The 25,625-nt window shown below is 39.5% G+C and overlaps 2 protein-coding genes across 4 annotated transcripts; one reads left to right on the top strand and one right to left on the bottom strand.

Annotated features, from left to right (window-relative positions):
* The first annotated feature begins 721 nt into the window (after nucleotides 1–721).
* Nucleotides 722–6,415, top strand: LOC122064500 (protein NONRESPONDING TO OXYLIPINS 2, mitochondrial-like). 3 transcript variants are annotated; one of them, XM_042628205.1, is made up of 3 exons: nucleotides 722–918; nucleotides 1,004–1,174; nucleotides 6,034–6,415. In XM_042628205.1, exons 1-2 carry the CDS (start codon nucleotides 794–796, stop codon nucleotides 1,149–1,151), a joined length of 273 nt encoding a protein of 90 aa, XP_042484139.1. In that variant the 5' UTR covers nucleotides 722–793; the 3' UTR covers nucleotides 1,152–1,174; nucleotides 6,034–6,415. The 3 variants fall into 3 exon arrangements, with proteins under 3 accessions (XP_042484139.1, XP_042484140.1, XP_042484141.1); XM_042628206.1 differs by having other exon boundaries at nucleotides 1,004–1,168; XM_042628207.1 differs by having other exon boundaries at nucleotides 1,004–1,119.
* A 4,158-nt stretch (nucleotides 6,416–10,573) lies between these two features.
* LOC122064503 (GATA transcription factor 12-like) lies at nucleotides 10,574–12,229 on the bottom strand. The gene is made up of 2 exons (XM_042628210.1): nucleotides 11,782–12,229; nucleotides 10,574–11,602 (listed from the first exon to the last, which is right to left on the bottom strand). The coding sequence occupies exons 1-2, from the start codon at nucleotides 12,097–12,099 to the stop codon at nucleotides 10,862–10,864; spliced, it is 1,059 nt and encodes a 352-aa protein (XP_042484144.1). The 5' UTR covers nucleotides 12,100–12,229; the 3' UTR covers nucleotides 10,574–10,861.
* Between the last annotated feature and the right edge of the window lie 13,396 nt (nucleotides 12,230–25,625).

A 25,625-nucleotide genomic window follows, 5' to 3' on the forward strand; every position in this document is an offset into this window, starting at 1 on the left:
ATATCGTAACTCTCACTCAGCAATTATCGGAGGATTCTCTGAGGGTATTGGATTCACTTATGCTCTGGTGGCTGAAGCAGTTGCTGTTCGGTTTGTACTTACTTGGGCTCTTTCGCGTGGCTTTCAGTCCATTATTGTAGAGGGTGACAACCTTCTCATCATCAATCTCTTGAGGGGTCATTCATCCTCTTGCCCATGGTGTATATCCCACATCATCTCTGACTGTTTGGGGCTAGCTGAGAGATTTTCATCCCTTCACTTCACTCATACTTTGCACGAAGATAATGCAGTCACTGATTCCCTGGTAGGGAGAGTTGCGGCCTCCCAATCTTCCCTCCATATGTTTTCCTCCCCTCCCCCATATGTTCACCTTTTGTATGTTGCTGATTGTGTGATACTTCTTTCCCTCGCCAATAATAAATTTTCTTTCACCAAAAAAAATATATATATATCCCTACCTGGGAGACTCGTCCTAATGCTCCTATGAAGTTTTTTTTTTTTCGCCTGGCTTTTAATTTGGACCGCCCAAAATGTTGATCCGTGTAGGTCGAGTCCTCTTTCCATAATATTGGTCCAAGCCCAGTAACCCACCTCAAATAGGTCTGGTGCAGGCCCTCACGTCACCCCTTCGGCCTCTCCGCTCCGTATCGTCCGAATCGGCCTACCAAACGATGCGATCCGCCGATCCCAATTTTCTTAAACCCTGAGTTGAAATTAAAAACCCTCCCTAAAAGAGTGTAAGGCTAAAGGCTCAAAACCCGTTTCAACGTTAAAGCTCGGGATATCTTCTCTCATGGCGTCTAGATGTCGATCGATCTCAAGACCTGCTCAAAACTTCCTGAAATCGGCCATGAATAAACCCAGCGGCAAATCCATTCCGTCAACGCGAAGTCGTCTCTTGTCTCCTACCTTTCCAAGGCAATTAATCTGGTTCTTCTCGAAAACAAGTTTGTGTTTTTCCCATTTGGGTTGAGTTTACAATATTTTCATTTGTGCTTTTCAGGTTACCTTCTGAGATGGGTGGTGTCCTATCTCTTCTCCCCTTTCACAGCGCAGTTTCTTCGGCTCGTCTCACATCGTGTCTCGGCATGGACTTGAGTTGTAGATCCCGGTCTCAGGGTATGCTCTGCCGTGCAAATCCTGGAGTTTGATCTCCATTTTTATCTTCGTATGTGTAAGCAACTTTTTTCTCTGATTATTATTTGTTGTCTTCTTACATTAATTTTTTCCTTTTAAATAAGAACAGAAATGATAGCAACTTGAGAAAATTAGATGAACAAGGCACCAGGGGGCAGATACTCGACAGAATTACCCCAAGAGAGACCCCCCATATACAAAAATCCATAACCCAAACACTAAAACGGTATCATCCATGGACATCTGAAGCTACAGAAGCCATATACAGAGTAGAAACCAGACCCAATTCTGAAATTCTAGAACCTGAGCATAATTAGTCGTGTAAAATGCCTCTGAGAATAAAATTTGACTTGGAGACCTTCCAATCACTCCACTTTCTTTTCATCCTCAAGAATGCTGTTTCTGTCTTTCCAAAGTGCGTAAACCACAAGGAAAGGAACAATATTCCACAGAATCTTCCCTTAGCAATGAAATTTCAGACCTACCATTCAGAGATCAGAAGTTAAATCTCCAGTGGCACCTTCAACTCTAGCTGCGATAGTTGAACAAAATCTATCAACTCATTTACATCATAAATAAACAAATAAATAGCTGATTCCTGGTTAGATTCACAGAAAGCACCACCTCGTAGCTTACTATACACCCGTTGAAGTGCACCTGCATGAAGACCTCAGTCCTTGGTGGAACCTTCTTCCACTAGGCTTTTCTGAGATCCTAATGCAACCTATCTGGAGGCTTCATGTCATAATAATAAGCTTTAACAGAAGAAGACCCGTTAGAATAGAAATTCCATTTTCTTTGGTTTTCCCAATTCTCTATGATCCAGGACAGATTTGGAAATCTAATACAGGTCTTCCTTTGCTGTCCCACTGCCACCTTTCTGTTAATTGATGAATCCCTATTATGTTTGCGATATAAAAAAGTGGGAAAATTGGGACTGGTAGAAAAATTTTAGGGGAGAGGAAGAGGGTGGTAGCAGAAGAGGGAAGAGAGAGGGGGCTTGGCTTCACACCATCTTGGATTCACTCCAAGGTTTGCAGGAACCACTCATACTGCAGAGAGTGGAAGAAATCTCCAAGTGTCAACATAATCTTTCCTTGTTTTCCATTTCGAAATACAACCTTTTAAACCCAAATTGAAATAAATAAATAAATAAATAAACCTCCCTAATAGCTATTTTTCCCGAAACAACTACTCCCTAATAACTATATTTTGTGGCAACTCCCTAATAACTTCCGACATTAATACATAATAATTTTATCACTAAATAAATTTAAAAAAAAAAATGCATTTAGTTTTGGTCATCTAGTCATAATGAAATGACACGTGGCTGCATATGTTTGTGTCTCATTTGGTAAGTCCTAAATCCTTGAGTGATGCCCTCATCATTCTACACTCTTAAATCGCCCATTACCTGCACAAGCTTGGCAAACTTCTCAACCTCTCTATCAGAGAATCTTCTCCTAGAAAATTTCCTATCCCACGGTACAGCCTTCTCTTATATCTCTGAACAATCCTGACAACTATCCTTTGAAATCCTGTAAAGATTAGGACTGTCTGATTCAACCTCTCTTTCCTTTTCCACTCATCTTCCCAATGCTTCACTCTCTCCCCATTCTACATTACCCACTTCACTCTTTTAACATTCCCCGGTAACGCTTCATTATGCCTCTGGCTTACTTGAAGCCCCTATCCTCACTCCCACTTGCGACCCTGAACTCACTCCCTCCCCCTCCTCCCCCAAAAAGGGGGGGGGGGGCATCTCATCTTACACTCTTTGGAACCTACAGATTCACTTGCAAAGTAAAAAAAAAAAAATGATATTTCTGTGTTTCACAGCAGTCTCAATATGTAATGCAACTGGTGAGATTCGAACCAACACTACCTTAGAAATCAGAATCCCATTGACAGAATCAGAGGGCTTCACAAATTAGCAGCTTGAACAACAGCAATTACCCTCAATATATATGTCTGATCAGCTCCAAATTAACAGCAGTAATAGGCTTCCCTGGGGTCCTTACTATTACAAACGTGATCGCAATCCAACGATAGGATATAGAGATACTGTATAAACGCCAAAATAATCAGTAGATTCCAGAATTAGAAACTAACCAATGTATATACACTTCCACACAGCAAACCCCCATCAACATAACAACATAGCAACCATTCACTATAGGGAGTAAAATATATCAATGGACTGAAATGTAATCCAATGGATAGAAATGTAGTTATAACAGTCCCAAAATTAGTAACTAATGGTCATCTGAAAACAGTAGGCGATTGGTGTCATGGATGGGGTTGAGGTTACCGTCAAAGGAAGGTTCTAGGGTACTCTTAAACACTTAGAAAGATCAGCGACAACTGATGGCTGGATGGAGTGTAAGGACTCTTGAATAGATTTAGAAACTGTAGCGAGAAATTAGGATCTTACAGTCACAGGACTATTCAGCCAAGGAATGGGGCTAAAACCGGCATCAAGTGAAGGAATTGGATGGGTAGTATAATACCAGAATATGGCCTGAAGATGATGGCTAGGTTATGACATAACATGGCCTGCAAATTACTGCCACAGAACTCCAAATCCAGGGTGCTGCAGGGTTGCTTTATGAATCTTCTAAACCTGGTGTCTGGAAAAATCAATGGAGCAGCCTTGGAGGATCAAACAGCAACCGTAACAGTGTAAAAGAGTCTTGGTACCTCACAACAAAAAATTGGTTGCAGGTTTAAGAAAATGGAAACTGTTGAGTGAAAAGATAGAAGAAGAGAGGAGAGAAGAAGAAGGGGGGGATATGACTAAGGCCATAGGTGAGGGCCTTGGTCAGTCTCTCACCATCTGTCTCTCAAAGCACCAAGGCACAAGCCAAGCTTTCTCAAAACTCAAATCATTGGGGGTCCTGTGTGGACAACCCCACTTTTATTCATAAAACCGAAAGTAAACCTTCCTTGTGTGGAGGAGGAGATCTCTTTCAAGATAAAATCTAAATAAGAATGGAAACTAACTTAGATTGCTTCCTAATTTCTAATTACATCAAATAGAAACTAAATGACTCTCAAAATAGGAACAAATATTAAAGTAAATCTCCTTGAAGAGGCCTCCCACACAAGTCACTAAAGGCTCACTTAATGGGCCCAAACCAGGCCCATCACTTGGGCCTAAAATTCCAGCCATCAGGCCTATAATGCAGGTTATGCTGGCCCCATTGCTGGCCCATATGAAGGCCAAAAAGAGACTGGCTTGATAGGAGCAGACCTGGAATTGTGGCTGGATCTTCCTCCTCTTCAAGACCCCATGTCCTGCATCAGTGTCAGATGATGCCATTAACCATTTTTTGTTGATAAAAAGAAAGATAAAAGAAAGAATATTGGAAGTTACACAAAATGGATATTAGAACTTTAGAAGTTGCTCTAGGAACTACGGGTTATAAGTAAGATTGTAGAACAAAACCTTCTGCTAATATAATGGAGAGCACCACCCAACCACATATATAGGAAGAGAAAATGGGAAGAAGACCAGAGCCTGAAACTTCTGAAACAAAAATCAGAAATGTTGTCAAACAAATTGAAGAACTTGTAGATTGTTTCTACTGATTTTGTAATGGTTATTGAATGTGATATCTGTATGTATGTTACTAGGGATACAGATGGTTGTTTTAATATTGTGTATCTGCATAGATTGAAATACCACTAGTACAACTTCTTAATATACTGAGGCACCAAATGGGCATGAGTCGAAGCATGTCTGGTAGCCACACTGTTAGGTTGAAAGCATAACTATTGAAGAGAGTGTTGTCAGCTTGTAGCCCATGTTACAAGTTCATGAATCTCTTGAGACAATGGAAATGGGCTTCCATAGAAGTTTAAGTCATGTAGAGTCAACTGTCAGCTGAAACTCACCCTTCCACGCATATTTCACATTTAAATTTGATTGCGCTTCACACGAGGTGCCTGCTTTTTGGTCATATTGGAAATAATTCCAGCAGTTATAAAGCTGCACGTCATGTGTTGCACTTGCAACCCCCCCCCCTTCCCAACCCCCCAAAAATACAGATTTAATGAGGACCTTTTCTATTCCACTGATAAATTGATGGAAAAGGAAATTTGCTCAGTAGATGTTGCTGCCTTGCTCGTGCACAAAAAAAGTATTTATTAAATTTTTTTTTTTGGGGGGTTGGTGTGGGGGTTGGGGTTTACCACTGGTCTTTTACACGAGTGATCAGTTGTCGTTTCTTTTGATACTCCTTTGATTTTTGAAAGTCAAATGCAAGGGAGTATCAAGAAATTTCTCTATAGTGGCTTTTCCATGGCCATGTGCTCAGTTAGTGCACGTGGAATGAGTCAAGCACATTACACATAGTTATCTTCTTGCACTTGCAAGTAGTGTCAGAAAATAATTCATGGGAAAAGATTCTGAGCCACCGGGGCAGAGTACAGTAGCATCTCTGTGCCTATCTCTCTCGTCACATGAAATGACTTTGCTGCCCTTTAATGTACAATACCGTTTTGCTGGATCTCATTGATGCACTCCTCTATGCTGCTTGCTTAGAGAACCCTCTCCCTTGTTCATAATCAATTTCTTTGTGTTTTTGGTTCTCTTTTTTCTTACTCAAAAAATACAATGGTATGCTAAATTACCAATCCTGGTCAAACCACTGCTAATTTAGTGCCCAATGGAAGATTTATTGATTCCATGGCACCAGTTCTTGGTGACTAAACTAGATATTGTTTTTTCTAGTTTATATTATATATACATTGCAGTTCTCTAGCCTGTAATTGGTATATCATTGCTTTACTTTTCCACAAATTCCCATAATCTTAGGAGTGGTGCTTATATTATATTCATAATTCAAGTTGGTGCTGATATTTGCTTTGTCATCCCATTTTGTTTTCATTAAGAATTAGGTCTCAGCGTGCCAAGATAAAGAAAGATCACGAAGTTAAAAGAAGTCAATGGTTTGATAGAGATTGGTCCAAGGTAGAGGAAGAATAGAGGAGAAAACTTGGAATCATTATCTGATTCACAACTCTGTAATAGAGAAATAATTTTGCAGCATATGGAATTCCAGAGTTTTTGGAATACTGCTCTCTTGCCATTGATGAAACTCCCTCCCTCTTTGGATTCAAAATTTTTGTTCAATTTCTCTTTGCTCCACCCCTTCTTCGGATTGATTTTCCTTTCTGTTGAAGCAAATGCTACAACTTTGAATTGGATAATTAAATTCTTTTTTAAATGTGTTCTATTTTGACTGATCAATGGAAGTAAACATCATTCAATCAATTTTCTCTTCCTTGACATTATTATGGATACCCATTTGCCCATGTGTTATCTTGCCTTTGTCTTGCATAATATCTGAAAAAACCATGGCTGCAAATACACACATGTATATATAAATGCTTGTATGTATGCATGCATGAATGAACAGGTTCAGACAATGGGCCATCTTATGTGCAAATGCTAAAATATCTGTGTACGGATGTTACCTAATCAAGACACAGAATCATATTTAGTTGGAACTGAAGCTTTAATTTATCTCCCAGGCAACGTGCTTGGTCGTTGCATCCATGTCCCTCTGTGTTTTGCTTTCTTGATTTAATATTAGATATTAAATAATAATGTAGTGTGCATCTGTGCATGTGGGCATCTTTGGCGTCTCATCTGGGGATCCTTTGTATCTGTACTGCTTAGGACCTTGTGCTAGTGGTTATCCAAAGAAATGGAAGCTGCTCTCCCATTTCTGTGGCATCTATTCCTCCTCTAGATAGTGATCTAGTGAAGTGATCTATTGGTGGTGCATTAGTTGCATTTACATATGATTGTGTGGTCAGTGTGGGCCCACAAGACTAGTCAGGCTGAAGGTCTAGATATCCGTCGTTAGCAAGAAACAAATAGGTGACTTGTGCTACTATCATGTTCTTTATATGAACAATGCTCCAGCTGAAGATTTTGTCGTGGATATTTCCCAAATGTGGTAAACTGTTACTGGGTGATTACATTCATTACCGACACCTGCAAAAATCTGAATAGAATCCGTTGAAACGGCTGATTTGGATCAGAATCGAACTTGATCAATCCTAATTCTGGGCCTTGGCCTTCCAGAGTGGCCGATTCTGGGGTTTTTGGGACTGTATTGTTGGGTTCTGAGATATGAGTAACCGATTTCGACCCAATCATGAGTTTAAAATCCTTGGTCAATGAAGAATTGCGTGAGCAAGTATTCATCTGGTTGTTCAGGAGCAGCAGAAAAAGAGATCTCATTATGAGGTTCATATTTAGATGGCTGCTAGGAATGGACATGTTAGGTTGTTTAAGAAAAAATAAGTCTAATTTCATGATGAAAGTAAGTATATTGGGATTTCACGTGGATGGCAAAAGTAATAATTCTACATGAGAAGTGGGTAGCCTAATGTGGAAACTTATAGGTACATAGGCAACTTCTCCTTAACAGTTAGCTTTTGAAAATGAGTTCTACCCAAATACCTAACAAAGTAAATGTCAAAAATGATGATAAATAAGGAATCAATAAAGAGAAAGGGAAAGGGAAAAAGAAGATTTTGACATAGATTGAACCAAAGATTTTGACATAGATTTGCTATGGTTCAAGCTCTCTAGGCCATGGTTTTAGGTATTAGTATTATGTAGGCTATAATGGATGAGAATTTAACTGATACCGATATGATATTGATATGGGTGGTGGTGTCAGTAAAAAACAGACACTTGGGCCTGATAAGAACCACTTGGCCTAGCTGACTCAGCTATAGGCTGATGTGATTTCGTACCCAGCATTTATCAAACCTACAAAGTCACCCATAAGATGAATTACTTCTAGTGTTAAGGCCAACTCCTGACTGATACTGATTTGGATGAGTCTTTATCAGTCGGGATCAACTATTTTGCCATTGTTTTTCTTTATGAAACACTTTTTTCTTTTTTTTTCTTTTCTTTTTTTTTTTTAGCTATTAACCTGAGTGATGACCACAGCCTGACCTGGACTGATTGTCACCCATAGTTGGTGCAGAATAAAATTTTCAGATTAATTATGCCAAGATTCTTTCTCCTGCCATTGCATTGGTGAATCTTTCTTGCCAACTGGATCTACCCCACCTCAAGAAATCCAATCCAGAAGCCAATGGATCAAATTAGTGTTCAAGTATAAAAGATAGAGAGATAAAGAGAGTTTAATTTACTGAAAGTATAAAAAGGATAAAGAGATTTATTTTATAATCACAGTGGTTGATAATGCTGTAGTGGCTTCCATAATAGGTCTTAGTTAAAGTAAAGGATAAAGGTATTTTACTGAAAACCATATCAGATTTGAAGTGTTTATCTTATAACCAGGAGCCAGGAGCCAGGAGCCAAGTAACTATCAGGTTGGGCAGAGGTAGCAACCAGTGGGCCTGGTGGGCCAAATCAAATAATAATGGCACTCAAAGGTTCAAATTTTGCTTAATTGGTACATTTCTTCATGATCCCATGATGGGTTATATAGAAAAGATTGGTTAAAAACAGGGAGGCACCCAAGTCATTGTCAGTAAAGCTTGGTTGTGTGGTGTGGGTGTTGGGTGTGGGGTTGAGGTTGGAGGAGGGAGACAATCATCCTTCTACCTCCAAACATGGAGAGATCCCTAGGTATGGATATGGATCATGTTCATTCATGGATACTGTTACAAATTAACTATGGATACTGAATTATTATTATTGTTATAATCATGCACGTCACGTTCTGCATGTGCTTCTGTCATTTCCGTTGTTTACGTCCTTTGGTCGCGTTTGGTTTTTTTTTTTTTTTTTAGCATGGTATTTCTGTAGACTTTTACTCTATTATGAAAGCAAAAAAATACGAAAAAATTGCATTTGGTGGTATTCGTTCATTTCTGTAATTCGGAGAAGTGAACAAGATTTTCATCTTTAGGAGGTTGGTTACGTTGTCTGTATGTGTATTTCTTAAAAGTTATCTCACCTATTGCCATTAAGAGCATATGAAAAGACAATTTTGAAAGTAAAATGGATAACTGTTGAGCATGAGTCATACGTGCAGCATGTAGGCACATTCAAAGGAGTCTAATTCCATATTAAATGTGGAAAGCATTTTAAAATATTTTTTTCACACCATCCATGGAGCTGTGAGGTCCACCTTTGGGTATGAATAGTGTAAGATGAGGTGGGTGATTATCTACAAGGAAAAGATCTTAATTCAATCGAATTCATGATGACCCTTATCCCTCACACCATGTCACGGTGTGAAAATCGTCTATAATCATTGCATCATTACAGTGAACATCGGGTGGTTAGGAACCCCTTGGAACACATGTCCAGATACTCTCAGTCATCTAATGCTTATCGTACCTCACTGCTTATTGCAGAAGATTTGAATTTCATGTCATGAGTCATAACACACACACACACACACTCTCTCACACACTTTCCCAAGAACATAAACTTAAGAAAATGCTCTTTTAATTCAAATACATTACCACAAAACGGAAGTATTACCAAATCTCTCTCTCTCTCTCTCTCTCTCTCTCTCTCTCTCTCTCTCACAGATGTACACATAAGAACATTGCCACAAAATAGAAATATTTGCCAAACGCAGCCTAAAAACTTATCCATTGAAATACATAGAAGTTGATGTTTTAATCATGCATGTCTAAGTCAAGACATTGTGGCATCATCAATCCATCATCCTTCCTAATATTATTCAAAAGTTACAACTCTACATACCCTCGTGGCCTCGCCACATCACCCCATACTAATATTTTATTATAATTTTCACATTAAATTTCATAAAATTCATAGGCATGGAAAGGGCACATGTGACCACTGCATTATTGGCTCCCTCATCGCCTACAGTGAGGAGGAATAATATCGGTTATTGTGTCATGGGTGTTAATTAAGAACCAGTGGGTCCCATCTATATTAGCCATGTCTTAGGATCGCGGGGACAGTATTTTCTGATAAATATGGTATATATATTATAATGATTCCCTGTATTTCGATCTATAGACTTTCTCCTAGAACTTACATCTAAACCATCTATCTATCTATCTTTCATCGATGCAACAACAACTCCACCTCTGACATTGACACATTCTCTTCCTCTCTTTCTCGAACTCCCAAAACTGGGAATTCCGTGCAAAAGATATCAACGTTTACCACATTTCAATAAAGTTTCACTGTGTATTAACAGAAATCAATGAATACCCAGAAGTAGTTCTTCCCTGAAATCCATGTCAACTGATCCTTCTTGGTTAATCCCCATGATTTTTGGCTCTTTTTTTTTCTTCCATTGTAAGAACCCAGTTGATAGTATCATAAGATAGTCAATTCGATGTGTAAGATCATCCATGGTCTGGTTAATTTTTATATATTTTTTATTTTATTTTCTTACCATTTTTGATTAATGGGCAAGAAATTTTGGGAAGAACGGAATTGAGAAAATGGAAGAAATTGTAAAAAAAACCTCTCTACATTACGAAAAATTGCTTGCACAATTTGCTGAATTTGGCGGAAAGAAGAAACCGGAGATAAAAGCTGACAAGGAAGAAGCTACGATGGTTTGGAGAAGTTAGGGGACAAAATGAGAACTCTTACATAGGAGAAGACGACTAATTAGGAAAATTACGAAACCCTCTCTAAAAAGGATTCCGTTCGTTCACTAAGACCTGAGCATCTCAATTTCACTGGGATTCTGCTAACTCTTACCTCAATTTATAATCTAATCTCGGATCAGATAAGCTGTCTGAAATCAGAGCCTGGGTGGTGATGAATCAAGTAATCGTCGCAGCTCGACACGTCGAAAACTGTGTTCGGATGCAGGAATTGTTGCTGAAGATGATGCTGGTGCTGCTGTTGATGTTGATGCTGATGCATCTCCTTCTGACGTCGAAGCTCCAGAACCTTTCGGTGAGAGTTGGAGTGTTTGGTGAGGACAAACGTCGGACTCGCAGCTGGCCGGTACTCCGGCACAAGCCTGCCAGACTTGTACCGAACTCCACAAGCGTTACAGAGCGTCTTAGGCCCCATAGGTCCTGTTCGCCACTGAGGCGTTTTGTCTGTTGCGCAATGCAGACACTTCCTTCCTTCCCCATTCATCCCTGCATTGTCCGAAATCTCTTTCTTCTTCTGTGTCCCCTTCGTTGTTTTTTTGCCGGAGCTCGATGCTACGTCGGATTCCGATGAAGACGTCGTCGGGGATAGCACCAGCAATCGTGATGACCAGCTGATGGGAGCAGCTCGTGAGCGTTTGCTTCTTGCTTTTCCTGGAACTGACATCTCTGGTCGAAATATCGGGTTGTTGTTGATGTCGTTGTTGTTGATGTTGTTCTCCTGTTGGAATTCTTGTGTTTCAGATGCGTCATCGATGCGAGCCTTCATCCCAGATATGAGTTGCAGTTTCTGCAAATCCTCAGTTGAGAACGACTCCTCCACGAAATTCGATAACCATTCCAGCTCTGCTAAGTCGTCGTACTGTCAACACGAATTTTAACAGAAAATTTGAAGTCATTTCATTTTCTTTCCGCGAATTTTGAATTCAAACTTTTCAAATTTCAGAATTTCGCTATATGCGAAAACAGAAAAGGAAAAAAAAAGAAAAAAAAAGAAAGGAACTTAAGAGTAAAATTTGGTATATCCACATTTGGAATTACCGGAACGCAGAGGTCGCCGGAGAACTGAGCGTCGGCAAAATTGCGGCAACCAATATCACCGGAGTAATGTAGGTCGCCACCAGAGAAAGAAGAGTTACAACTGCCGACGGCAGTAACAGTGGAAGAGTCGGTGGAATTACTGGTGACGGAGTTGAAGGTACCATCGTTGATTATGGCGTCTTCATTGGAGAAGTCGAGGAGGTCATCAATGAAGAAGTGATCGCCGGATTTGGGATCGTTATGACGCATTTCCGTCGTGAATTGGGAATTTCCTGCACGACAGTAGCCGCTGTGCTGGTAGTATTTCGGTGCTTCCATTGATTTCTGCGATGAGTTATGGGGAGGACGAGTGTGAAGCTTGAGAGAGAGAGAGAGAGAGAGAGAGAGAGAGGAGAAGAGGGGACCGAGTAGGGTTTATTTGTGCTTGTGAAGGTGACACAGAGACAGCTAAAATGGAGGCTATTGAGGAGTAGAAAAAAGCATCCACCCAAAAATAAATAAAAATAAAGGAGAAGCATCTTTACCTGCCGTGAAAATTTTAATAAATTCGGTGATTCAGTATTCCCACATAACCCTCACTTCCCACAGAATTACATCAATGCCCCTATCCTCTCTCACACAAGGGTATGGTTTTAGGTATCGGTTTGGTATCGACTGATTCCAATATCGATACCGATACCTGGTTCATATGATTCACCGATAAATTACAAACAGGGGATGGATTGAATGTATAATTGTTCAAATCTAATAAGGTATCAATATCTTTAAGGACAAAACCATACAATATGAGAGTTATCAATATGATATTTATATTAAACTAGTTGATACCAGATACCTAAAACCATCAACAAGGGTGACAATTTAGAATCAGAACCAAAACCTTCAAAATTCAACCCAAAAATCAGACTAAGTTTTGATTGAAAATCACTAACTTGAATCGAATTGAATGAAGTGTAACCTATATAAATTGAAACAATCTAAACCCTCAAAGTCTCCTTATTTTTTATCATATAGTTCTACAGTTTTACTTGTTTTCACTTGTGTACCTTGTTTTTTCAAGACTATTACAAGATATTCCAAAAGCTTTCTTCTAAACCAAATAAATCGGAATGAATTTCTAAAACCATATAAATTCTAAATAAAATCGAATCGATTCAATTTTTAGTTTTGATTTGTATACATACTGTAGCTTGAACCCGAAACCGAAACTGAATCAATCTGACACCCCTCCTCTCAAGAATCTTGTAATGGGTAGAAAAATAATTTTGAAAGTAAAATTAATAAAATAATTAGAGACAAAAATATTTGAAAAAAAAAAAAAGTGTTCAAACTCTCAAACTCCTTAGAAACCGATCTAAGCAGGTTAGTCGCTGCGACTGGTGCATTAGCGTCCAAGTATTCAAAGAGCCGGATTCCTCTGCTTTATCTTTCCTCGTGAGTTGCGTTTATTTTTTTTCTTACCACTATTTTTCCACTTTATTAAATTCCTAAGCCACGTTTAAGCACGACGGTTACAGCTTAACTCGAGATAACTTCCACATTTCCGGTCCCACTACGTGCCTTTTGTCTGTACAACCTGCCAATTAGGAGTGAGAGCGAGTCTACCGTTGGATGTCTTCATTGCTTGCCACGTGTATTTTCTTCGTTTCGTGGGCCCGAGTCTCACGAACCTACGAACCTCCAATCCCCTAGACCTATCCACGTGGAAATTGAATCCTCTCAAGTGGCGTCAGTCCTTCTCGATACTGCCAGACGTAGGATGATCGCTGGAGCACTTGAGAAGATTGAAGTCCACCTCATTCTCGACGTGGGAGAAAATGATAAGGTGTTTCACATTATTATTTATTAAAGTGTGGAGATATTTTCTTTTTCTTAATTACTTGAATTAAAAGGAAAGAATGAAAAAGAGAGGGTACCAGGGTCGTTGCTTGGAGTCGAGGTTTTTATTTTTCAGAATTTTTTTTTTTAATAATATTTTATGGTTTGATATTGTTTGTGGGACCATCCCGGCACGTGATTGAGGTGGAGATGGTGTCAGCGACCATGTGAGGGCTTCTTCACTTGTGTCAAAAGCCAATAGTGACGGTGTCAATGCCACGTGTCAGGAATCAGTCGGATGATACACTCATACTTGGCCCTTTTGGCGGATGCTTCTCGCACGTGCTTAAGCTTAATGAGGTTCAACTTTAACGTGATTGCACGAGTCGTGAGGTCACGTGGTTAGTCTTCAAGCACCACACGTGCGTCAACGTGTGTGACTAGGTCCCACTTCGGACCATTTGGTATTTTGTACGGGTCAATTCTCGTATGATACCATGTAGCTTATAATCTCAACTTACTTCAACGGCAATTTACAAACTCACAAGGGATAAGGTATATTCTAGAGGATATCTTGCATTTATCTAATTTTCAATTTATTCATAGGGAGATAACAGCATTGTTGACTCCTTGGTATGGAGGACACAGTTGGTGATGTGTACAATAGTTTGGCCTAATTCAGTTTCATGGCTTCAAGAAATGTGCTCCACTCTTGCCATATGTATGTCACGTTGATTATGAATAAATTGTTTATATACTTAAAAGAATAAAAGAAATTTTAATAAGACTAATACTCATTTATTGGTCTCACTTAAAAAAAAAAAAAAAAAAACGTGGTCAATCTTACATTCATCATTTGAGTAGGGCAAAGACTTGCTTCTCGAAAAAAGAGGTGGGAGGTGGACTCGACCGGATTTAGATACTATCAAGTGTTAGGGGGTTAGGGATCTCCCAATAAAACCGCTCTGGTCGACACCTGTGTAGGAGAGGATCAGGAGGCTGTTGAAAAATTAATATATGTTAATAATTCTATTATAATTTTATCCTATCAAATCCATATAGCAGACCCCATTTAGTTAGAATAAGGCTAAGATGTGGTGTTGTTGTTGCCTATGAAAGTCCTATCCCTAACAAACATTGTTTTAAGTACTTGAAAAAAAAAAAAAACCAGTTTTCTTAGACTAGTGCCCATGACCTAAGTTCCCGTAGTGTAGAGCTATAATGAGACAAGGTGCAAGAGTGAAAGCATCAAAGTTAAATATACTCCTAACCGAGAGTAATGTCAGTGTATTGTTGTACAAATGTGGATGTACAATTATTGGACTAAGTCTTAGAGCTATGGTAGAAGTTCCTTTATGCATATATTGTGTTTTTGGAACAAAGGTAAGATTTCGGTTCATTTGCTTTCTGCTTCTGATCAATATATGCACTTCAAAATTTCTATTTTGCAGATCAACCCCCCTCCCCCTCCCCCTCCCCCACCCCCCCCCCTTACTACAGTGTATGCCTCAAACTCTTTGTCAAAAGAGGTAATCTCTGGTCCTTTCTTTTTAACAGTTCTTGTCAAGTAGGAAGAACTGGTGTATTATTGAGGATTTAATGTTGTTCTCTCTGCTCATGAGAAATCTGATAGCCTCCCAATAGATGACAATGCGTTAAATGACTTTGCTACTTAACTCAGTAATATCTTTGTGTCTAATCTTAGGTGGACTGATTTCAAATATACATGGTTTAATCATAGAACTTATGGCTCTAGTATCACCTATAAGTATGATAGGATTCTGGTTAATGATTCATGGCTTTCCATCGGGCTCACTTTGACTCTCAGGGTATCTCTAACCATTGACACTATTAGCCCATATATTTCTTACGGCGCAAAGCCATTCAATTTTTTTGACATGTAGGCTACACATAGTGAATTCCTTTGATTAGCCATGCTTGGATTCTCCTGTTAAGGACAACTCTTGTCATCTTCTCAATTTTGCCCAAAAGCTTAAATCTATTAAGTAACCTTTAAGAACTTGGAATAAAAATGTTTTTGGAAATATTTCTCAAGCTGTAGATGTCTGTAGGTCGCAGCTTTCTAACATTCAGCTAGGCAGACTTTGAATCCCATTTATGAGCTTAGAAACTCTTCTGGATCTCTTGTTTCAGATCCAGGATAGATTAAATATGCTTTTATAACTCATTTTTTGAATAAATTTAATCCTCCCAACCTTAATCCTATTGATCCCATCTCGGAGATATTCATTTCTTTAAGGTTATCCTAATCTTAAGAGGACTCTTTCGTCTCTTCCTTCTGAGGGGGAAAGTTTGATTGCTATCAAATCTCATAAATCTAAACAGGCTTCTGGCCCTTGTGGCTTTTGTTACAGTTTTTTCTTGGTGTCTGGGACATTGTTAAATCTGATATAATTAAAAAAATTCGTAGCTTCTGTTTTTACCCCGTGTAAAGTTGGTTGCATAAATTAGACCTTCATCTGTCTTGTTTCTAAGAAAGAGGTCGTGGATTTTATTTCATCTTTTTGTTCCATTTCTCTTGCTAATCTCATGTATAAGTTTATTGCTAAGATCACTGCAAATAAACTTCTTCTAGTGATTGATAATTTTGTCAGCCATAATCAAACAATTTTCACTGGGAGGAATATTGCTGACAATAGCCTCTTATGTGCTCCTCAAATTGGACATCCATAAGGCTTTTGATTCTATTAAATGGAATTATATTGATCATCTTCTTACTAACATAGGCTTCCTTCCTAATTTTGTTAATTGGATTCATAGTTGCATTTGTTGTCCCCATTTCTCTGTGCTCGTTCATGGCTCGCTCAAAGATTTGTTTACCTCAAAGTTAGGGACCCATCAAAGTTGTCTTATTTCTCGTCTCTTTTTCTCTATTATCATTGAGGACCTCTCCAAAATCTTAATAACCAAATTTAGGGGAATTTTATCCATCCAATTCTTAAATGTAAGGCGTTAAAGATCAGTCACTTATAATTTATAGATGACCTCATGATCTTTGCTAAAGCCAATCAATAATTTGCGACTACAATTTCTGATGCTTTAATCTTTGTTTGTTCTATATATTAACCCCTTTAATTTTTTCTCTTTCTTTGGGCAATGTTTCTGAGGTTTTCAAGGCTCATTTAATTAATATTTTTGGTTTCCCTGAGGGCCATCTTCCTATTACTTATTTGGGCCTGCCGTTGATTTCCTCCAAGTTTGTTATCCATCATTGCTCTCCCATCTTAGACAGGATTTGTAAGAGAATTTAACTTTGGAAGAGTACACTACTCTCCTTTGCAGGACATCTTGAACTCGTTAGATCAGTTATGCAAAACTCTTATATTTATTAGTCTAGGATTTTAAGTCTTTCTCCTTCTATTTCTTTAAAGATCGAGTCTCTTATATCCTCTTATTTTTTAGAAAGGTGGTGATAATCCCAAATTCTTCACCCTCTGAGTTGGGTTGAAGTCTATCTTTCGAAGAAGGAGGGAGACTTGAGTCTTCATAGGATTAAGAAATCTAACATTGTCGGATTGTTAAGCTTATCTGGAATATTGCTTAAAAAAAAAAAAAAAAAAAAAAAAAAACTAAGTTGACAAGGTTTATTCTAAATACCTAAAGTCTGACTCCATTTAGACTGCATCAATCACAATGGATGCTCCTTGAGTTTGGAAAAAAGATTTTTAAATATCGACTCATCGTTTTTTATTTTATCCAATATTCTATTGGAGATAGTTCTAACACATTGCTTTGGCTTGATAATTGGAATCTTGATGGTGTTCTCGTCATGTCCTGTTCCCATAGAATCGGATCGGTGACCGGGTTACCTTCGGGTAACCCAAAACTACCAGGGTCATTTGACGCGGTAACTACAACAAAGTATGCCACAAAGTTTTGAAAATATAATTAATTAATTCAGCGGATGACTCGTCATGTATATATATATACCTGTAAATTCCCCACTTACTCTTAATACCCAAATTGTTATACATAGTATATTTATATGTGGGTCCACAGGCATGATATTTGCACAAGAAATATCAATTTAAATATCTAGAGCACAAAAAGGAAAATACATCAAAACAATCAAAAGGAAGAGTTGTGTTTGGAAATAGCTATTGTTGCACTGCAACGCATCTCTCACACGGGCACCCGGCGCCGTGCCCAAATCCCTCCGGGATCCACCAATTTTCCACTGGAATTTCATCAGTGGGCCTTGGCTCTTGTTCCTCTACCGAGAAACCTGTAAAATCATTTAAAAATGTATGTACACAAGGGGTGAGCTCACTAGCTCAGTAAATGGAAAGAAAGACATAAACAAGCAATCACATTTCAAATGATCCTATATGCATAAGATTCATTTTAGGCCTATCCACTTAAGCAACAATACTAAGTCATATGTTACGTGCTACTCACAACCACAGTGCGTGTATGCCCCGGTACGAGACACATTCTCCATCCTGCGATACACCCATAGGGTTATTGGAGAGGGCAGGCCATGAGTACTCAAAAAAATAAATCGTAGTCGAACCACAACATAAAATAAATACAGCATGCTCGGCCCTCTGAATATATCACCAAGGTTTCCAACTATCCTAATTGATTAGCCAGGTGTACTTCTAACCACCACCGTGGTCTGCAATCGATGCTTCCCCCAGTCATAACTCAACACCTAAACCCCTGTTGGGAAGGGTCGTAGCATGAGGGAATGTTAATCATAAACCGTATAGTGCTTTGTGTCCCATTCTACGGTGCACCAATGCATTCGTTTTCAAATCGACTACGATATCTAATTTAGCAATTTATCACATGTCCAACTAATCATCATCATCCAATAATTGAATAATCTATGCTCAGAATTCAAAGCAAGTAACAAGTATTTGAAAATTTAACGATAGAACATAACAATTCATAAATGCATCCGACAGTAGACAAACATATGCATGAAAATGGCATTCATGAATGGCAAGATGATATATACGATATTATGCAATAAACACTACAAAATAAAATCAATGTCCTCTCTCCACTTACCTAGTCTCGTACAATAATATGCAGACACGGTACGAGTACTATTCGACGTGCGAAGACGAGAGTCTCGAAACCTAACACATAAATGAGGCTTAGAATACGTCTGTTCCGGGACCATAAAATAATGAATGACATGGTCACGACGCGTTTAATAAAGCAAAAGAGGCTGTCGATGAATTTAAGCTAGAACGAAGCTCATTGGTCCACAAGTGGGTAGGAGGACCCACTTGTGCAAATTGCCCAGTCAGACAGCACTCAGACCCACACCGGCAGGTGCTACCAACAGGTCTGGGTACTCGTCGGTCCTACCCATCGGTAGGACCCCCAGGGCTCACCCAAGACCAATGGGTGCTACTGACGGGTATAGGGTAGGTAGGAACCCGAAGCCTAGCCAAGATTGATGGGTTATACCGGCGGGTACTTATACCCGCCGGTAGGCTCCGAAGCCCAAGTAAGACTGGTGGGTTTGGTTATCCGTCGGTGCTACCCACCAGTGTTCTGCGGGTTCTGTTGTCCTACTTCTCTTCTCCATCCCACCCTTTGGGAACCCAAGGGGGTTGTTTCCATCACGTTTTTCGTACATTTTAACCTTCATCCACCTGAACATAACATAGATCTAGGTTCTCATTAAAATTTTGGGAACAAATCATACATTTAGCTTAATAAACCCCAAAACCTAAGATCCTTCCCTCAACTCCAAATATCACAAAAATGCCTTCAAATCTTGGTTGCTCCTCCTTTAAGACCTACAAAGAATCACATAGAGTCCCTCTTAACTCTTGGTTTAATTACATAAAAGGGTTTCACCAAATCCAAGGGTTTTTGGCACTTACCTACCTTAAATTGTAGATCTCAAGGCGCTGATCACTTTTCCAGCATCAAAATAGTGAGGTATAGCTTCGGCAGCATGGGAGAAGCACTTTCCTCACTCTTCCTTCCTTCTGTCCCTTCTTTTCTCCGTCTTCTTTACTCCTCTCCACCAACCTTTGCTGAAATAAGAAATGGGAGAGAGGAGTAAATTCATACCTTGGGTTATAAATATCTAATAATGTGCATTTGGTTTTGTCATTTTTTTTGTCCGAATAGCATTAAACCACGATATCGAGCTAAGTAGCTCATAATATCGGACACACATGACTTCACTACGACGAAAAACCCAAAACACGCGTGCTCACTCAAGTTGGGCTTGTTGGGGCCCACATTTCCCCACAGGTGGGTCTCACTGGAGTGTCACACCCACCTGTTGGCCAGAACATGACCAAAAATAGGTTCTCAACTCGTATTTCACTCCCGCCACTTGTCGTGAACCAAGTTCTCATAATCAAATACGATGACATACCTTCCCTACTCGTACATAACCTTATGATATGTACAAAGGCATGGCTTAGGCGTGCAAACCACATCAGGTACTAGCTCAATCTTGTCCTACTGCCTTGCATTTGATGTTACCCTTGCTATCATACACCATAGGGAACCCACATCAACCCTTACCGGTTCAGACCTTGCACAATTAAACTGAATCAACTGGTCAATAAACCGGGTTTAGGGAGCAGTGCTCTAATTTACCCCCCTTTTTAAAAATTTTATCCTCGAAATTGAAGTTTCCTAGTAGTCCGAAGAGATGGGGGTATTTAACTTGGATTTCATCTTCCTTCTCCCAAGATGCCTCTTCAAGTGAATGGTTAACCCATTGCATCTTTACAAAAGCAATGGAGTGATTCGGATCCTAGATCTCAGCTGGCTACTCTTCATAAGTCATATTGGTCTCCAAGTATTCTGGTTCCACAGCTAGCACATGTGATTGATTATGGATGTACCGCTTCAACATTGAAACATGGAATACATTGTGAATGTTACTGAATGAGGGCGGAAGGGCCAGCATGTATGCTACGGAGCCAACCCGTTTCAAAATCTCGAATGGGCCAATATATCTCAAACTCAACTTACCCTTCCTAAGGAACCTATGCAAACCCTTAGTCAAAAAGATTTTAAGAAATACTTTCTTCCCCGCTTGAAACTCAATGTCATTTCTGCGATTGTCTGCATAGCTCTTTTGACGTGATTGGGCCGCCCTAATCTTCACTCGAATGACATCAACGTTATTACACATCATCTGTATCATCTTCAGTCCAAGTATTCGGTGTTCACCCACATCATCCCAATATAAGGGTGTCTTACATCTCCTGCCATACAATGCCTCATATGGAGCCACTCCAATTGTGGCATGATAGCTATTATTTTAAGTAAACTCTATAAGAGGTATGTTTTCTTCCCAACTACCATTCATTTCCATCGCACAGGCCTTAAGCATATCTTCTAGTATTTGTATGATTCCTTCGGATTGCCCATCAATCTGTGGATGGAAGGCAGTACTTAGGTTCATCTGTGTTCCCATGACATATTGGAGACTCTTCCAGAATTTAGATGTGAACCTTGGGTCTCTGTCTGATACAATGTTCACAGGCACCCCATGCAAGAGAACTACATATCCATGTAAAGTTGTGCCAATTTATCTATGGAATAGGTAGTCTTGATTGAAATGGAATGAACAATCTCGGTAAGCTTGTCGACTATCACCCAGATAGCATCCATCCCTTTGGGTGTACGAGGTATCCCAATGACGAAGTCCATGGTAATTATGTCCCACTTCTACTCTGGTACTGGGAGTGGATAAAGAGTGCCATATGGTCGATGTCGCTCTCCCTTGTCCTTCTGACACATGAGACACTGCGCCATATATAGGGCCACCTTCATCTTCATCCTTGGCCACCAATAACTTTATTTAAGATCCTTGTATATCTTGGTGTTTCCGGGGTGAAGTGTGTACTCTGAGCTATGTGCTTTCTTCACTATCTTATCTTGTATCTCCAAGTCATTGGATTTACACAAACAATCCCAAAATCCCACACCGGTGGGTAATACCGGTGGGTGGGCTAGATCCAGGACCCACCGATCGAGACCCGTTGGTTGCGAGCGAGGCACTATTAAGAGGGTTCTTTTGCCCTCATTTCATTCCTTTCTCATTCTTCTCACTCTCGACTACTCTCAAGTACATTTGAAGCATCAAAGAAAGGTTGGGAATCTTCTACATTTTGATCAAATTGTTCAACCATCAACCTCAAAACTTCAAGTAAGTATTCTTTTCCTCATTTCCTCTTTTGAACTGTGGAAAATTTTAGTTGTTCTTGTTCTATATCCTTTGAATTTCATTTTCTCTTTTGATTCTTCCCAACTAGAATGAATGTAGCATGTGAGTATGTCATTTTTCCATGATTCTCTCATTCAATCACTACATTTGTCATTTTCATAAATGGCTTAACCCTATTCTTCCCAATTTTGCTGGTTTAGGGTTTTCATGTTCTCTTTCTCTTTCCTTGCCCAATGTATGACCTAAATGAGTTTATTCACTCTCATTTGGTTATGTTATAGTGATAAGAATGTCACATTGCACTTATGCTTCACCCATCATTCCTTGGCAAGAAATTTTCACTATTCCTAGGTTAGGATTTATGAAGAAATTGGGGGGTTTTCTTTGTTTTGACTTCAATAGAGCCAAGGTATCTATAATTGTATGCATTTGAACATTTTTTTACATACTAATGTCGAATTTCCCTCAATGCTATGGATGTTCATGGATTATGCTCTTCTCTATGAAATTTTCCCTTTTCTTCTCTTGGAATTCTGTCTAATACCTTAGATTGATGTCAACTTCAGCATTTGCATGAATCTATGTTTTAAATTAATGTTCTCACTCCTTGGCTTTTATTTGTGAAATGTGCTTTCAAGAATCATGACACCTTGATGTTCACTTGGTCACTACATTATACTTGCCAACTCATTTCTCTGTCATTTATTCATTCATATGTGAGCACATTATGACAATAGCATTAGCACTATAGTGGTTTCCTCTCCTTGCTTATCATTCAATACACATTACCCCCTACAATGTACTTAGTAGGAGTGCTATGTTGGATTGTTGTCATTCATACCACTTTTCCACCTTTTATGGTCCTATTTGCATTGATTCTTCTTTTATCCCTTGCTTAATTTAACTCCTCTTGAAATCTTTATCGGGTTCTTATGTCTTTTCTGTGGAGTTTGCAGAATGTCATCGCATAGGGGTAAGGAAGTTGTTGCCCCATCACGAAGCAGAAATGCTCCGAGTCAAAAGAGGAAAAGTGTAGCCTCAAGCTCCTCTACACACAGGGTCTGTCCAAGGAGGAATGCCCCAATGGACCCCGAAGACTACAACGAGAAAAATTTTCGGAGTCTTGAGGTAGCTATATCTTGATCCACATTCTCCACAAAGCCCGTTCTTATGGAGAAATCTGTGGTAGTGGAGGACTTCTCTAGGGTGCAGCTGCTAGAGAAGTTTACAGCCTTGGGTTGGCAGTCTATGTTTTTTGTCAACTCACCCTGCTACCCTGAGCTTGTTCGGATGTTCTACTGCAACTTCGTGGTCTCTTATGGCGGTAGAGTGTACGCCTTCACTATTCGAGTGAAGGGACGAGACATTCGACTTCCCATAGAGCTGCTAACGGAGATTCTGGGCATCTCCATAAAGGGTAACTGGCACTACTGTCCTCTTAGGGGCAAGGCTTTAGGTCCCTTCATGGACCAAGAGCTACAGGGTCACATCTACCAGACTATCTGTGGCAATGCAGTAGGTCCTGAGTCCAAAATCATGTTTATTCCTGATGTACGAGTCTTCAGCCTACCTAGTTCAGTTCAACCTGCTCCCCAGAGCTAGTCACAGGAACCAGGTGAACTTCATGAGAATGTACATGGCCTGCTGCATCTACATGGCTTTGGAAGATGCTTCTCGCATATGCCTTCCTTTCGTCATCATGAAAACTATGGAGTACCACCCCGCACACCCTTTTGACGGTAACTTTCCTTATGCCCAGATCCTCACGAGGATATTTCAGTACTTTTATGTATATCTAAGGGGCGAAGAGGAAAAGCTCCCTATGTATAAATTCTCCCTAAGGAACTTACACAAGATGGAATTGCATGGAGTGATGGAAGTGCCTGAGGAGGAAGTGGCTTCAGAGGAAGATGATGATGAGGATGATGATTATGTTCCCCCAGTGGATGAGGAAGAATAGATAGAGGCTAAGGGACCCATTGATGTAGCACCACCTCCTACCGGTGGGGCTTTTACTTTTCAGAGTATGATGGACGAATTAGAGGCACTTCAGGCAGGTCAAGAGTAGATCCTAAAGAACCAGGAGGAGAGTGCTGCCTGTGAGGAGGCACTTCAACAAGCCCAAGCATATACGGAGATGGATCTTAGGTACATGTCCAATGCCATGGATTCAGTCTCTGCGGAGATGACGGTGAGCTTTAAAAGGCTCCAAAAGGAGGTGGAATTGGTGAACCGTCACTTCAATTACTATGATCGTCGCCTCAATATCAACTCAAGGTCTCGGGAGGAAGAAGTTATTGATTTAGATGATGATTGATTTTGTAGTGCGCGGTGATGTTTTTATGTAATCTTGTTTGGGAAACTTTTCTTTTATTCTGCTCTTCTTCTTCTGTTCTCTCTTTTCATTATGTTCCTCTCTTTTGTCTTTAACTTTTGTATTCTCCTCTTCGTACATGCAACATGATGAAATTTTAATTTTTATATCTTTTTTTTTCTTTTATGTGAAATATGTTATATTTACCCAACCCCAAGTCCTATTATAGATTCTACAGGGTTTGAACTTGCAAGATGTGATTGATTAGAGCATCGCGCTCTGAGACCACCATTGTCACGCCCCATTCCCATAGAATAGGACCGGTGACTGGGTTACCTCTGGGTAACCCAAAACCACCAGGATCATCTGATGTGGTAACCACAACACAACATGCCACAACGATTTGAAAATATAATTAATTAATTTAGTGGAAGACTCGTCATATATATACCTGTAAATTCTCCACTTACTCTTGATACCCAAATTGTTATACATAGTATATTTATATATGAACCCGCAAGCATGATCTTTACACAAGAAATAACAATTTAAATATCTAGAGCATAAAAAGGAAAATACATCAAAAGAATCAAAAGGAAGAGTTGTGTTTGGAAATAGCTATTGTTGCCCCGCAACGTAGCCCTCACACGGGCACCCGACGTCATGCCCAAATCCCTCCAAGACCCACCAATCTCCCACTGGAATTTTGTCAGTGGGCCCCAACTCTTGTTCCTCTACCGAAAAACCTGTAAAATAATCTAAAAAGGTGTGTACGCAAGGGGTGGTGAGCTCACTAACTCAGTAAATGGAAAGAAAAACGTAAAAAAATAATCGCATTTCAAATGATCCTATATGCATGAGATTCATTTTAGGCCTATCCACCGAAGCAATAATACTAAGTCATAGGTTACATGTTACTCACAATCACAGTGCGTATATGCCCCCGGTATGAGACGCGTTCTCTATCCTGTGATACACCCATAGGGTTATCAGAGAAAGTTTGTCGTGAGTACTCAAAAAAGTAAATCGTGGTCGAACCACAGCAGAAAAGTAAATTGTGGCCTAACCACAATAGAAAATAAATGCAGTATGCTCGGCCCTCAAAATATATCATCAAAATTTCCAACTGTCCTAATGATCAGCCAAGTGTACTTCTAACCACCACAGTGGTCTGCGACCAACGCTTCCCTCCAGTGATAACCCAACACCTAAACCCTTGTTGGGAAGAGTCATAGCATAAGGGAATGTCAATCCTAAACCACATGCTCCTATATGAGATAATACGACTACATAATACTTATGTGTCTCATTCCACAATGCACCAATACATTCGTTTTTAAGCCGACTATGACATTTAATCTAGCAATTTATTACATGTGCAACTAATCATCATCATCCAATAATTGAATAATCTGTGCTCATAATTCAAAGCAAGTAACAAGTATTTAAAAATTTAATGATACGACATAACAATTCATAAATGCATCCAGCAGTAAACAAACATATGCATGAAATGGGATTCATGAATGG

Source organism: Macadamia integrifolia, unplaced genomic scaffold, assembly GCF_013358625.1.
Source record: "Macadamia integrifolia cultivar HAES 741 unplaced genomic scaffold, SCU_Mint_v3 scaffold1674, whole genome shotgun sequence".
NCBI classification, from domain to species: Eukaryota; Viridiplantae; Streptophyta; class Magnoliopsida; order Proteales; family Proteaceae; genus Macadamia; species Macadamia integrifolia.